At 28.4% G+C, this 14,251-nt stretch overlaps 1 protein-coding gene across 3 annotated transcripts; it reads left to right on the top strand.

Moving 5' to 3' along the window:
• Positions 1-4,592: 4,592 nt before the first annotated feature.
• LOC101488676 (protein SPA1-RELATED 4-like) lies at positions 4,593-10,029 on the top strand. 3 transcript variants are annotated; one of them, XR_003471623.2, is made up of 8 exons: positions 4,593-4,743; positions 5,085-6,177; positions 6,321-6,478; positions 7,254-8,199; positions 8,532-8,728; positions 8,812-9,123; positions 9,260-9,319; positions 9,592-10,029. XR_003471623.2 is itself a non-coding variant. In XM_004487653.4 (8 exons), the coding sequence occupies exons 2-8, from the start codon at positions 5,317-5,319 to the stop codon at positions 9,778-9,780; spliced, it is 2,673 nt and encodes an 890-aa protein (XP_004487710.1). In that variant the 5' UTR covers positions 4,595-4,743; positions 5,085-5,316; the 3' UTR covers positions 9,781-10,029. The 3 variants fall into 3 exon arrangements, 2 of the variants coding, with proteins under 2 accessions (XP_004487710.1, XP_004487709.1); XM_004487653.4 differs by having other exon boundaries at positions 4,595-4,743; positions 8,532-8,678; XM_004487652.4 differs by lacking the exon at positions 4,593-4,743 and having other exon boundaries at positions 4,750-6,177; positions 8,532-8,678.
• Positions 10,030-14,251: the final 4,222 nt, after the last annotated feature.

Below are 14,251 nucleotides of genomic sequence, written 5' to 3'. Positions count from 1 at the left end.
TATATATATATATATATATATGAAAAGTGACTACTAAGAGATTTCTAGACGTTTATAACATTTTTCTTAGTTTAAAAAAATCTAAAAAATTGGAGTTAATTAAAATGATAAGATGTTTGAGTATAGATTTCTTTAATATCTATTTGTATTTTCTGATAAAAATTATTTTTCAGATAAAAATGAACATAAATTTAAAAATTTAAAGAATATGATTTGTTAGTGTAAACAATTTTACACCCATATCAAATAAAAATAATTTATTTTGCCACATCACTTTATCTGATGATTATATGCGTCGTTGAGAAAGTGGTGTAGAGAAATCGGTTGAGAGGATCCAAACGTTTATTAATTATGGATGATAATTTTGACAATAGACTTCGTATTTCTATTGAAATAATATACATAAATCAATAAATCAAGGGTGGTGATATTGTAACCATTTTCTTAATAAGCACAATAATATAATTTATTTTAAATGTGATCATTTATTTTCTTAATATGCACAATACAATCTATTTTTCCTTATAATTCATTATAAATAAAGTATATATAATTATTAAAGTGAATAAATCAAAAGAGTGATATTATAACCATTATGATTGATTATGATGTGTAAATAACCCATTCGTTAATTAATTTGTTGCGACAATTTTTCATTTGCACATGTTTCTTATTGTTCATTCTCAAGTGCAAAATTTTATTTTTGAACAATACACCATTCGCAAGTATCGACCACTGTTTTGTAGATTCATTGAAAACATTTGTAAAGATATTGCATCAAAGGTATCTCTAGAACTGTTAAATAAGTGTATTGAACTTATATATATATCTTCATGGCTGTCAAGCGTATAAACAAATTATTACTACTACTAGTAATCATTTACTAATTAACTTTTGTGTGGGAAACCAAAGCACAAATATATTTTTTTTTTGTTGAGGAAGCCAAAGCACTAACTCTTGGATTAAGCTTAAGCATAGACTGAAGACAAAATAAGTAGTTAAAAGTTGCCACACGAATAGAATTTAATGAAATTGTTTTAACCAAAAAAGAAAAATAAATTAATGGAGTGAACCACGACAAAAGAACACAACATGTGTGTTTGAGATATTTTTTGGCCCACCGATTATATTACCTCCTATAAAGCAATTTGTCTTATCCCAATCAATAAGCATTAACACAACAACTATTTAACTAATGAGTACTGCTGAAATTAAGAAACTTTTATCTCCAGGCTGTTCATTATTAAAATAATAGTTAATCTATGGTTGGTTTCATTTTAAGTGTATGCAGAATTGATTTTAAAAATTTAAAATTGATTTAGATGTGTTTAGCAATAATTTAGTTAAATTAATTTTGCTTTTAAAATTGTTTTTGATTTAAAGTTAAATTTGTAGTTTTTGTTTATAGATTTTTTTTTTAATTTTGAATTTTATCACTCAATTCATTTTCACACAATAGTGTATGCGGGTTGGGTTGAACCGGTTTTGACAAAATTCGAATCGATCAATTATTTTTTGGTTAGGTTGAATTCTAAATCCGTATTTTTCCATTTAACCTGAACCGAACCGATCAAATCAAGAACGATTTGGGTTGAGTTGTCTGGTTATCCATAACTAGTAACTTGTTTTTTATTTTACGGAAGAAACATAAATAACAACAATAACAATTTAATTAAATGAAAATATATTTAATACTTTAATGTCTCAAAAACTATAAAATTTCAATCACATCATTCAATTTTTTTTTAAAAAACCAACAATCTCTCATACAAAAACATAAATCCAACAATCTTCAAATATATAAATAAATTCAACAAATTTCAAATACATAGGTAAGACCAACAGTAAATACAACAATCCTGAAATACATTACTTTCATCGTTGTACACAAACCACCAACCATTTTAGTTTACTAATTAGTGATGGATCTTGAACTAAAACACTTGGTGACCAAATTTTTAAAATTTTAATAGATAAAAAGTATAATATTGTATATAAGAATTTTAAGTTGTAAATTTATAAAAATATATTGAAGAAGTATAGTAAATCAAATTTTGTGTTGATATTTTTAATAATTAAAAATTAGTTGGAATTTAGGTTGAAAATTTAATTTTATTCTATAAGTATAATAGTTGTTTTTGTATTTTTTTTAATAAATTATTCTCTCCAATTTTTTTTGTAATAGACATCTAAATTATAATTTGGTCTATAAAAATTAATGTATTTGGTTCAGGGTCGTCTTAAAGATTTTGGAGGCTGATCGTAAAAATTGAGCCTCGTACAAAAAGTGTAATTTTAATAATTAAAAAAAATTGATAAAAAAAAATTATTTTATATACACATACCAATCTAACGAGGATCTACACGTACTGATGCATATCATTTGATCACATTAATTCATATAACAAAAAAAGATGCACAAATAATATGTCACGTTCACTAGACACAAATATATATTTCAACAATAATAACCCAACAATCACAATTCAACTCATAAAATATACCGATTATAGAACCCAATATTACAAAAACATACACTACAATATCTATATTAATTAACACATGTCATGTCAGGTTTACTCAAAATTCGTTTTTGCATAAAAATTATTTTTGCTCATAAATAATATTTAACTCAAATGAATAATATTTTAAGTACAAAATTTTGTATTTAACAAATATAAAAAATTTAAACTACAATTATCATTTTCAATTCATACTTTCATATAATAAAATATAACATTTAAATAAATAGTATTTAACTCGCACAGAACAAATTGAACAATAATAATAAAATCTTTTGGGCTGCCAAACAAAATAAATAAATAAAATATATAATTAATTATTGGGTCAAAGTTGACTTAAAAGTGACGAATAAAAATTGAATTGGGTGATCGATGGCAGGTTGACCCACGCTCATGTAAAGTCTTATTTCACATGAATATATTCAAATATAAATCACATAAACTTCAATTCACTTTTAGTCAAAATCAATTTTACATAATCATTTCATTTAAAATCAATTTTTACCATAATAGAATAAAATTATTAACGATTAATTACTTAGTAGTCTATATCTCACAATAATCTTTAGATTTAGAAAAATAATTTTTTTATAATTGACATTTAAAAAAATAACATTATACGGTCACTTTTAATTTTCTATAAATTTGTTACCACCTAATTATTATAGTATTTCACTTTTAAATTATTATTCATTCATTTGCATTTATGATAATTAAAATATAAATAATAAAAATAATTTAGTAAAATTATTAGTATCTCTTTTATATATTATATTTCCTTAATTAATATATAATAAAATACAATAATTATTTTAAAATGAAACAAAAATTATATTAAATTTTTTAACAATGCTCTGAAAATTAGACCGGATTGAATAGTTTAACCGATTGTATCGGAATCGGCATGTCATCTAGTCCTATTAATCCTAAAAACCATTCTAATAAAAAATCGGGTGAAACCTGTCAAAATCGATAAAAAAAAAAAATCGAAATATACTGAGAAAACGTGTTTGATGTGATTAAAAACACTCTTTTTTGGAAAAAATGTCCAAAAACAATATTTTTTTATGTTTTACTATTCATTATTTTTTAGTGGCCATTTTGAATCAAATTTTTTTTTATAAATGGGTATTGTTGCTGTAGCTCCAATTGAATATTATGACAGTTTTATTAGTAATATGTTATGAATAATGACACTTTTAAATGAACTTAAACTAAGTTATGTTATTCTGAATTTTATGTCAATTTTTGTTTAATATTATCTAATATATTATATTTAAAAATAAAAAAAAATTATTATGACCAATTTAATCACGATTAAATCCCAATTGATTCTTTAACCGATATCTCTACCATTCTCCGTCCGATTCGATTTTTCCAAACATTATATTATATTGCTTCTTACTATAAAAAGAAAAATCTTAAAATTCTTGGTTACTATTTCTTTGCTCTCACCAAAGTTACTTTCACTAAAATATATAAGACCACACTTTGCTAATCCCTATACAGATTGTTCATATTTCATTGCCTTGTATTTTTATTGTAAAATTAGTAAATACTTTTTCCACTTAGTTTGGAATATTGCATGTGTTCCCAAAACATAGATATACCCACCACATAGATATATAGTAGAATTTAATGGAGTATTTTAATACTAACAATGTTTGTGCTAAGCATATATTAGTTATTAGTACTTTTTTCAAATTTTTCAAACAAGGCCCACAATTATTATTAATAAATCCCTTAACTCTAAGGCCACAATAGAGCCACGTAGTGTTTTTTGCATTAGTAATAATAAAAGCGGGAAGATAATGAAGATGAAGTGGAAACAAGAGGTGATCCAAAAGTGTGAATGAAAAAAATATAAAAAATAAAAGTAACAAATATTCAAATAGATGGATATTAGATACTAAATATGGAACCAAAAATAGAGTCTGAAAATATGGAAAAGGTTTCCTTCTAGAATAATAATTCTCAAACTATTTTTTTATTCAATTTAAATTAATATTAAATTAAATATCTTGATTATTTTTGTGGGGGAGGTTGTTTTTGTTTTGTACTTCTGTTTCATTTTATTTTTTATATTTTTTTAAAAAAATGTGGAATTTATGAGGCTGTGAAGCTTCAGTGTTGTTCTGTGGCACTAAACTTTTGTTGTGTGGTTCTGTATTGAAGGTTGGCCTAAGCACAAACAGGAGATCTTCTTATGGTGATGACACTGGTACACATCTCTTATCTCTCTCTCTCTCTCTCTGCCACTTCCTATTTGTCTCTCTGTCTCCTTACATGTTTCTATCTGCTCATTAATTAACTTTGATGTGTGGTGGTAAAGTCTGATCAATTTGGATAAACTTTAGTTCTTTTGGAGGCTTTATGTTGTTTTCTTTTTCCTAGTGTTCTACTTTTCAAGTTGAAAAGATTGTGTTTTTAATCTTATTTTTTGGTTGGTTGTTCTTAATTTCATCTTTGTTTTGCTGAAAGATTTGTTTTTTATGTTACCCTTTGTTTCTATTTTGTAAAGATTGTTTCTTTTTTTGCATCCTGAAAAGTTTGTTAATTCAGGTTGATAATTTGACATGAAGTTGTGAACTTGTGATCAAGTTTAGTGTGTAAACTATGAAGTGAAAGCTGAGAGATTGATCTTGATATTTGGTGGTGTTTGTTGGTTTTTTTTTTTTTGTGACCATTGAAATGATTTTGAAGTTAACATGGTGATGATGGAAGTTCATGTGTTTGAGACAAGTTTGAAGAGTTTTCTATGTGTGTTTAGTATACATGCAATTATTGTAAGTGGATGAAGATGGAGGGTTCTTCTGGTTCTGCTTTGCAGAATTCTGAGAGTTCTAGGGCATTGAATAGTTCTGGAGTCTCAGATAGGAATCAAAGGGTTCATTGTCCTGAAGGAAACCCTTTTTCGGGCGAAGGATCGCAAGGTTCACGTTTTAGAAAGGAAAGGGAATGGATTCTTAGTGGACAAGGTGATCAACCTAAAAATTTAGGTGGGTTTTGTGAGGATGAAGTAGAGAACGACCCTTTCTTTTGTTCTATAGAATGGGGTGATATTAGCTTGAGGCAATGGTTGGATAAACCTGATCGGTCCGTAGATTTCTTTGAGTGTTTGCATATATTTAGGCAAATAGTTGAAATCGTTAATGCGGCGCATTGTCAAGGAGTTGTAGTTCATAATGTGAGGCCTTCTTGCTTTGTCATGTCGTCTTTCAACCATATATCGTTTATTGAATCGGCTTCTTGCTCGGATACCAGTTCAGATTCTTTAGGAGATGGAATGAACAACGACCAAGGCATTGAGGTTAAAACACCGACATCTCACTGTCCTCATGATATAATGCATCATCAGAGTTTAGGAAGTGAAGATTTTGCACCTGCCAAGATTTCGGTGGCTGCTCGGTCTGATTCTAGTTGCATGCTGTCAAGTGCCGTCTATGCAGCTCGTGCATCATTAATAGAAGAAACGGAAGAAAATAAAATGAAAGATAGGAGGAAGGACGAAGAAGTGGAAGGGAAAAAGCAATCGTTTCCGATGAAACAGATATTGCTAATGGAGATGAGTTGGTATACCAGTCCTGAAGAAGTTTCCGGTACTCCTAGTTCATGTGCTTCGGATGTTTACAGATTGGGGGTCCTCCTTTTCGAGGTTCATTCTTAACAGAATCTGTTAACTTCTTAAGTTCTTATATTTCAATTTGGTACTTTGTATGTTTTATCTTCTGCAAGTAGTGTTGAAAGACTATTATTGTTTCGATGTAGCCCTAACTCGGTTATTCGACTTGTGAACAGCTATTTTGTCCACTGAGCTCAAGAGAAGAGAAAAGTAGAACAATGTCTAGTCTTAGACATAGAGTTCTTCCTCCACAGTTACTTCTAAAGTGGTCTAAGGAAGCTTCATTTTGCTTATGGTTACTACATCCTGACCCTAGCAGTCGCCCAACACTAGGGTAATTTACCGTTATCGTTTGAATTTTACATATCAAGTATCCATTTGAAAGGGTTGTTGTCTTCGTTTGTTCGTCTTAACTAGCAATTTTTTTCAAATTAAATCCTTGTAAGCTTGGTTCAATTATTAATGTAAGGTAAACTTGAAGTATTTGTATGGTGAGTTATGTACTAGTCTTTCTTTGTTGAATCATATAAGTTTTGCAGATTTATATCATATTAATATGTTTTTCACTACTTGAAGCTTTAGTAATTTCTTGGCTAAATTTGAGTTTTTGATATTTGTTCTTAACCTTTCATGGGAACTTTATGGCTTTAATTGGCTTGTGTGGAAGTATGAGCTAGCAATTTCTTGGATTGTGTGGAAGAAATTGCTGATTCCTACTATTCAAGTTTGAAATCTGACTTGAACAAGCTTTGACTAGACTTTACTTACCTCCCAACCAAACTTTGGATTACCAGGGCCGCTTTCCTTTGGGAACAGGAGGGTGAAGATCAAACTATTTTCTTGCACCGTGTGCAACAAGTATGCATATAGTGCTTGGAACCATTTATTCACTAAACTCACAACATTTTAACCCAATATTTTTGTTTTTAGTTGTCATTTAGGAGACCTAATCATAATTTATTTCTAAATTTTTTCATCTGAGCATCTTTGCTAGACTTTACCAAATAATATAGAAGCCATGAATTGAAACCTTGACTGATAAGACTATTTCCAATGCCGTCGTAAATACTAAAGATATCTTCTAAACCGTTTATTTTCTTGTGTAGCAGGGAGTTGTTGCAGAGTGAGTTCCTTAACGAACAGCGAGATGATATGGAAGAACGTGAAGCAGCAATAGAGCTAAGGCAAAAGATAGAAGATCAAGAGTTGTTACTAGAATTCCTTTCGTTACTCAAACAAAGAAAACAAGAAGTTGCTGAAAAGTTGCAACATACTATCTCCTTTTTGTGTTCTGATATCGAAGAAGTGACCAAGAAGCAAACTAGGTTTAAAGAGATTTCCGGGGTTGAACTAGGGAGTGACGGTCGATCCCCATCGACTTTCCCGTCCATGACAGTTGTTGATACCAAGGATTCCGCTTGTTTAGGAACTAGAAAACGAGTTAGACTAGGGATGCATACCAATAACATTGATGAATGTGATGATAACATGGACAATGATCAGAAAAATCAGGGAAGTTTTCTTTCGAAAAGTTCACGGCTAATGAAAAACTTCAAGAAACTTGAGTCAGCATACTTTTTAACACGATGCAGACCAACCTATTCCTCAGGGAGACATGCAGTTAGACATTCATCTATAGCAAATGATGGGAGAGGGTCTGTTGTCATGAGCGAAAGAAATAGCATCAATAACTTGGCGTTGAAAGATCAAAGCAGGGACAGTGTGAGTGCTTGGATAAACCCTTTCCTCGAGGGTTTGTGCAAGTACTTATCTTTCAGTAAGCTTAAGGTTAAAGCCGACCTGAAGCAAGGTGATCTTTTGCATTCTTCCAACCTAGTATGCTCGCTCAGTTTCGACCGCGATGGAGAATTTTTTGCAACAGCTGGTGTGAATAAGAAAATCAAAATATTTGAATGTGATACAATCATAAATGAGGATCGTGATATCCACTATCCGGTAGTGGAGATGGCTAGCAGGTCAAAGTTGAGCAGTTTATGTTGGAATACATACATCAAAAGCCAAATTGCTTCAAGTAACTTTGAAGGTGTTGTACAGGTAAGTCTAATGGCATTGACAAGGTTTTTTTGGTTGTTTAGATTTGCTTATCTACTGACATAAGCACTTGTAAGATCGTTTTGGAGAGTTTATTGAAACAATATATGACATGTTCATAAGCTGTTTTCAGTTTATTTTCATAAGCTATCTGAAAAACTTGTGAAAACAGCTTGTATAAAGACAATCTGACCTATTTTATATTTTGTTATAAAAATAGTTCATACATAAACACTTATATGATAAACGCTTCTGCTATAAACGCTTAATTAAGTTGTTTATCCTAACTGGGCCATTAATCTAACTATAATATTGTAACTTGTTATCTTATTCAGTTATGGGATGTTACAAGAAGTCAAATACTATCTGAAATGAGGGAGCACGATCGGCGAGTGTGGTCCATTGATTTCGCATCAGCAGATCCAACAATGCTGGCGAGCGGCAGCGACGACGGTTCCGTTAAGCTATGGAGTATCAATCAGGCAATTCCATTTTTGCACTTGGCGGAATATCAGCTTTGTGAAAACTAAACGTACTGCAGTTATATTGCATGTTTTATATATTTAATGCTGGATGTATGATGAGTTGTTTCTCTCACCTGGGCTGTTATTGCAGGGAGTTAGTGTCGGTACCATCAAAACAAAGGCGAATGTATGCTGCGTTCAGTTTCCGACGGATTCCGCTCGTTACCTTGCGTTTGGTTCGGCTGATCATCGGATATATTACTACGATCTACGCAACCTAAGAGCGCCGCTTTGTACTTTAGTCGGGCATAATAAGACCGTGAGCTACATCAAATTTGTAGACACTGTCAACCTTGTCTCGTCATCCACGGACAACACTTTGAAGCTTTGGGATTTGTCTACATGCACGTCTCGAGTTATAGACTCGCCAATACAATCGTTCACAGGTCACATGAATGTTAAGGTACACAAACAATAACTACTAACCTTGCTTCCAGTTCCATTTTTTTAAATTATTACTGGTGTCTACATGTCTGTAAACATTCCAATTTTTATGAGATTATACATAATCTTGACGACGCATGTTCCTTTTGTCACAGAACTTCGTCGGATTATCGGTATCTGATGGTTATATTGCTACTGGTTCAGAGACAAATGAGGTATATTTCACACGTCCATCTAAAAACTCCTTAAAAGGAGAAGTTGTGTTTAGTAGATTCTAAAAAAAATCATTTTTCGTAACTGATTTTTTTTTTAAAAGTGATTATCTGTTATTACATTTTTGGCCATTGATCATTTCTTATTTTACCACTTTATCCATGTATGGTTTGTTTTATACTACTGTCCCCAAATGAATAACTTTGTACTATAGTATTTAGCATAACTCTTATTTTACCTTATCACTAAAGTTAAGTCATATATTTGGAATTAGGTGTTCATATACCACAAGGCCTTCCCTATGCCAGCATTGCAATTCAAGTTTCAAAACACAGATCCAATTTCCGGTCATGAAGTGGACGACGCCGCACAATTTGTCTCCTCGGTTTGTTGGCGTGGTCAGTCGCCAACATTAATCGCCGCAAATTCGACCGGAAATGTTAAGATTCTGGAAATGGTTTGAGAGAACATAATTCAATTGTTATATATAGAGGGGTATACAAGTTCCTTCATTATTACTTGCAAGTTGTAACATAACAAAATTTTTGCATTATTAGATCATAGCGGAAACAGTTAAAAGAGAAAAGTGAGATTGATTGATAAGGAAGAAAAAAAAGTGTTGTAGATAATGTGCCACATGGGAAAAGTAAAAAAGGTCAAAATTTATATAAGATTCTATTATGGTTTTGATCTATATATATTCAATTTTACATATTCATTTCCTTAAAGGGAAGCTACTCTTTTTTATGTAGAATTTGATATTTATATATAAATGTTGCTTTTATTGTGGCAAGTTTTTTTTTTCTTTCTTTTACTCTACTGTGGGCTTTTGTGGCAAGCTTATATTCCTTGAATGTTCTTTTACATAAATAATAATATTACATTTGTTGTTAAATATATGATCTTTTTGAATTGATCACGAAAATTAAAAAAAAAAAGTACTATTAAGTTTGTTTTGTTGATAAATGATATGGTTTTATTATGAAATGCAGAAGAAAAAAAATTAGTTAATATTTTCATTCGAGTATTTATTATAGATCATAGATCGTAGAAAAACATGCAATGTAATTTATTTAGTGGTACGTAGGTAAAAAAATAATTAATATAGTTCAATATTTGAAAAGGGTCTTATAACAAGGAACATGGAGAAAACTCGAAGTCTTATATTTAAAAAAGAGATATTAGTTTTTATATATAAAATTGAGTTTAGTAGAAGAAATTAGACTTCCATAATATAAAGAATCATGTTGAGATAGATATCTACATTTTATATGTAGTACTCGACGCACCTTGAATATAATATTTTTCGATTTTAAATTTTCAGATTACATTAACTACTTTCTATTTATCAGTTATATATTTGTTTTATTATTATTTTACACTTATATTAATTAAAAAAAAAAGTGGATGGATAAGTGAGATAAAAAAAAGAATATATTTAAAATTTATTTATTAATTAAAATTATTTTTAATTTATATAAAATAATATTGTCCATTTCATCGGCACTTTAAAATAAGAGTGTACCAATACTATGAAATTTTAACTACTTTTTACATTAGATCATCAACGTCAGCATTTATATATTATATATTAAATATCAATTAAATCAATAGGATTAGTTTATTTGTCTATGTAATTTAGTCCCAAATAATTATATAAAACATATCTACAATTAAAAATTATGACAACTTTATTTAAAAGTATTTTCGAAAAAATCATTTGTAAGATCTAATCATGAACCAATCGTTATTAAAGTCATTGATTCATTAAACTACTGTTATTCAACTATTAAACAATTAATTTAATAATATCAAAACATATTAGTTTGCTAAGATAGTTATCAATAAATTATGGGTGTGATGATTGGTTTAAGAGATACATGGAAGAGAGAGCAAAGTCAGAGAAGAAAATGTGCACTTCTCTTGATTGGTTTGGAAGAGAGAAAAACAAGTGGATCCCACCACATTTAGGATATCTCCAAAATAGAGAAGTAAAAAAAGAGAAATGCAATTTTGTTACAAATTTTTTTATTTTTTCTTAATTAAATACTACTTTTACAGACATTTTGTATTTTAAAAAAATAATCAATATGTCTCTTTTTATATTTTTCATATACTAAATAATATTTCAAAATTTTTCTTTTTTTCACGTATTTATCTCTTCTCATCGAGATTGTCCTTTAGAATTTTGATGTCCTATGCTAAGTTTGAAATTGGTGCCTTATTTTTTTATACAAGTTCCTTATTTTTTTATTAATTATGTTATTTATAATTAAATATAATAAGTGAACAATGAAAAATTGAAATCAAATCAAAAAAAAAAAAAGTTATGGTAAAATTAATTATACAATGTATCTATTAATACGAATATTGCTAAAAAATCTATCAATACGAATAAATTAGTTATTAATAATATAAAATCTATTATTAATACAAATAAATTAATTATTAATTATGAATATTGTAAAATTAATTATTAATATGAATAAATTCATTTTATGGATGTAACTATGTTGATTCTATGAGTAAATATGTAATGATGAATTTTATTAATCTAATTGTAAAATAAAAAATTCTTATGCAGTAGATCAGTTCGACAATTTTTTATAAAATTTTAAAACTATTTGATACTTCGTTAAATAATTTTAAATCAACATATAATAATTTTTTTAAAAGTATAAATAAATTTCAATAATTAAATTATATATATATATATATCCTCACCCGTTTTTTAAACAAATATTAATATACAACTCCTTATGTTCCTTTTCAATTGTAGTATTTTGACTTTTCACTCATACCAAGACAACAATAATTTTTTTTTACCACAAATACGTTAATTGAAAATGAACATAGCAAGTAATTGTTATGTTAGTATTTGCTCCTTTATTTGAGTTGAAACTCATGTTCTTTAACCTTTACTTCAAATAAATTAAATTATTCAAATAATTCAAATAAACTCATTAAAGCATATTAACTATTTTTTTACAAAAGAATTTGTTAATTTTTTGTTTTGGTATAAAGGAGGACCAAAAGCTCAAAGAAGAAAACAAAATAAAGTTAAGGAATTAAGTACACATTCCTAGACATACAAATTTCAGAAATACCATCAAATATGAGTTGTTTAAAGTCTATGGAGGAGGCTCTATAACAGGAAGATTCTAAGAATCTTAAGTAAAATTAAAGCTAGTCAATCAATCTACATATTTGTTGAATTCATGTCACATGCGAATAAATTGAATGTGTCAATCTTTTTAGAAAAATTTTGGTATATGCGAAGTCAGAAGAGAGATGTGTTCTCCTAAAATTGTATTTATGTGTGACCATATCAGTAAGTACTTTCGAGTGATATAACCCTCTCCCCACAACCACACGCACACACCACGCCATGACAAGTCGTAAGTATATGGCCCGTATTTCAATATACAAGACATCAGATACTCCAATCTTTAATTTATCTGTCATATGAGTCACAAAGTAATCCTTCATACCCGAAAATAGCACCATGATTCTTGTACGTTCTATCCATAATAAGCTTCAGTTAAAATTTACTTTATAATTTATTTTAAAAACTATGTTGGAAATGAAACTAAAGGCTTTTGGGTTATAATTCAACTATTTTAAATTATTTAAATCAGAATGAAATTGAGATCATAGGAAAAAGTAGTTCATTTCAACCGATTGAACTATTACTTTAGAATTTAGTTTTTAAAATACTCGGTGTTAATAATTGTCATTAATATATAATGTACCTCTTTTGTTCCACAAACAGGATTTAGATTTAAACTGTGATTCTTCACTTCTCTATACGGTGAATTTACATATTTGAAAAAAAAATTAATTCACCTTTTAATCATTTAATACTATAAAAGAAATATTAGTTTAATGCTATACTATGAATTTTTTTTATTCAATATACTATGAGTATTTTATTTCTTATAAATAGGACTAGACATATTAGATATATTACTGTTTTATTATAATCAGCTCTATATGCAATTTTGCACCTGGCATGTTATTTTATTTAAATTTTAAATATATCAATATCAATGAAACAGCATGGTACAGTTAAATGACATTTTTTATTAAGTCAAAGATAATTTCAATGAAACAGCATGTTCTATATATGTGTATTTTATAAATAAAAAATTAAGTCAAAGATAATTTCATTAACAAAAGTTTGATAATAAATTAAAAGTCAAGACTACAAAAATATAAAATAAAATCTCTTTAATCTATATCTAATCTAAATTATAAAGAACATATTTAGTTACACACCAGACAAAGTGTTTGGTCTCACGTCTAACATGCAAAAATAAAAATAAAAATAAAAATTAAACTATGTAATTGAAGGGTTTTTTTATTTAAAAATCCCCTTTTTTTTTTTTAAATACCAATCTGCCCTAGTTTTAAAAAAAAATACCAGAATGTCCTACTTTTTGGCATCAGTAGCAGGTCGCATCCTGGGCCTGCGACTTCCTGAAAGACCTTTTTTTTTTTTGCAGAAGCAGGTCGCATCCTGGGCCCGCGACTTCCTGAAAGGCCGTTTTTTTTTTCAGAAGCAGGTCGCATCCTGGGCCTGCGACTTCCTGAAAGGCTTGTTTTTGTTCCTCAGTACATGGTCGCATCCTGGGGATGCGACCTCCTACTACTACGTAATTTTTTTTTTTTTTGATAATAATAATAATAATGGTTATAATAATAAAAATAATTTTAATAATAATAATAATTTTAATAATAATAATAAAAAGAAAATTCGATTAATAAAATAAAAATACTTTTATTATTTAATATATTCAATAATTTATTTTAATAATATATATTCTTTGATTGTTGAATTTTGTTATTTATTATTAGGTATATTATATTGGATATATTATATTTATTATTATTAAATATTTAAAAAATAATTATAACATTAAAAAATACAAAAT

The sequence above is a fragment of the Cicer arietinum genome, chromosome 1 (assembly GCF_000331145.2).
Source record: "Cicer arietinum cultivar CDC Frontier isolate Library 1 chromosome 1, Cicar.CDCFrontier_v2.0, whole genome shotgun sequence".
NCBI lineage: Eukaryota > Viridiplantae > Streptophyta > Magnoliopsida > Fabales > Fabaceae > Cicer > Cicer arietinum.
This window is presented reverse-complemented; position numbering and strand designations above follow the sequence as displayed.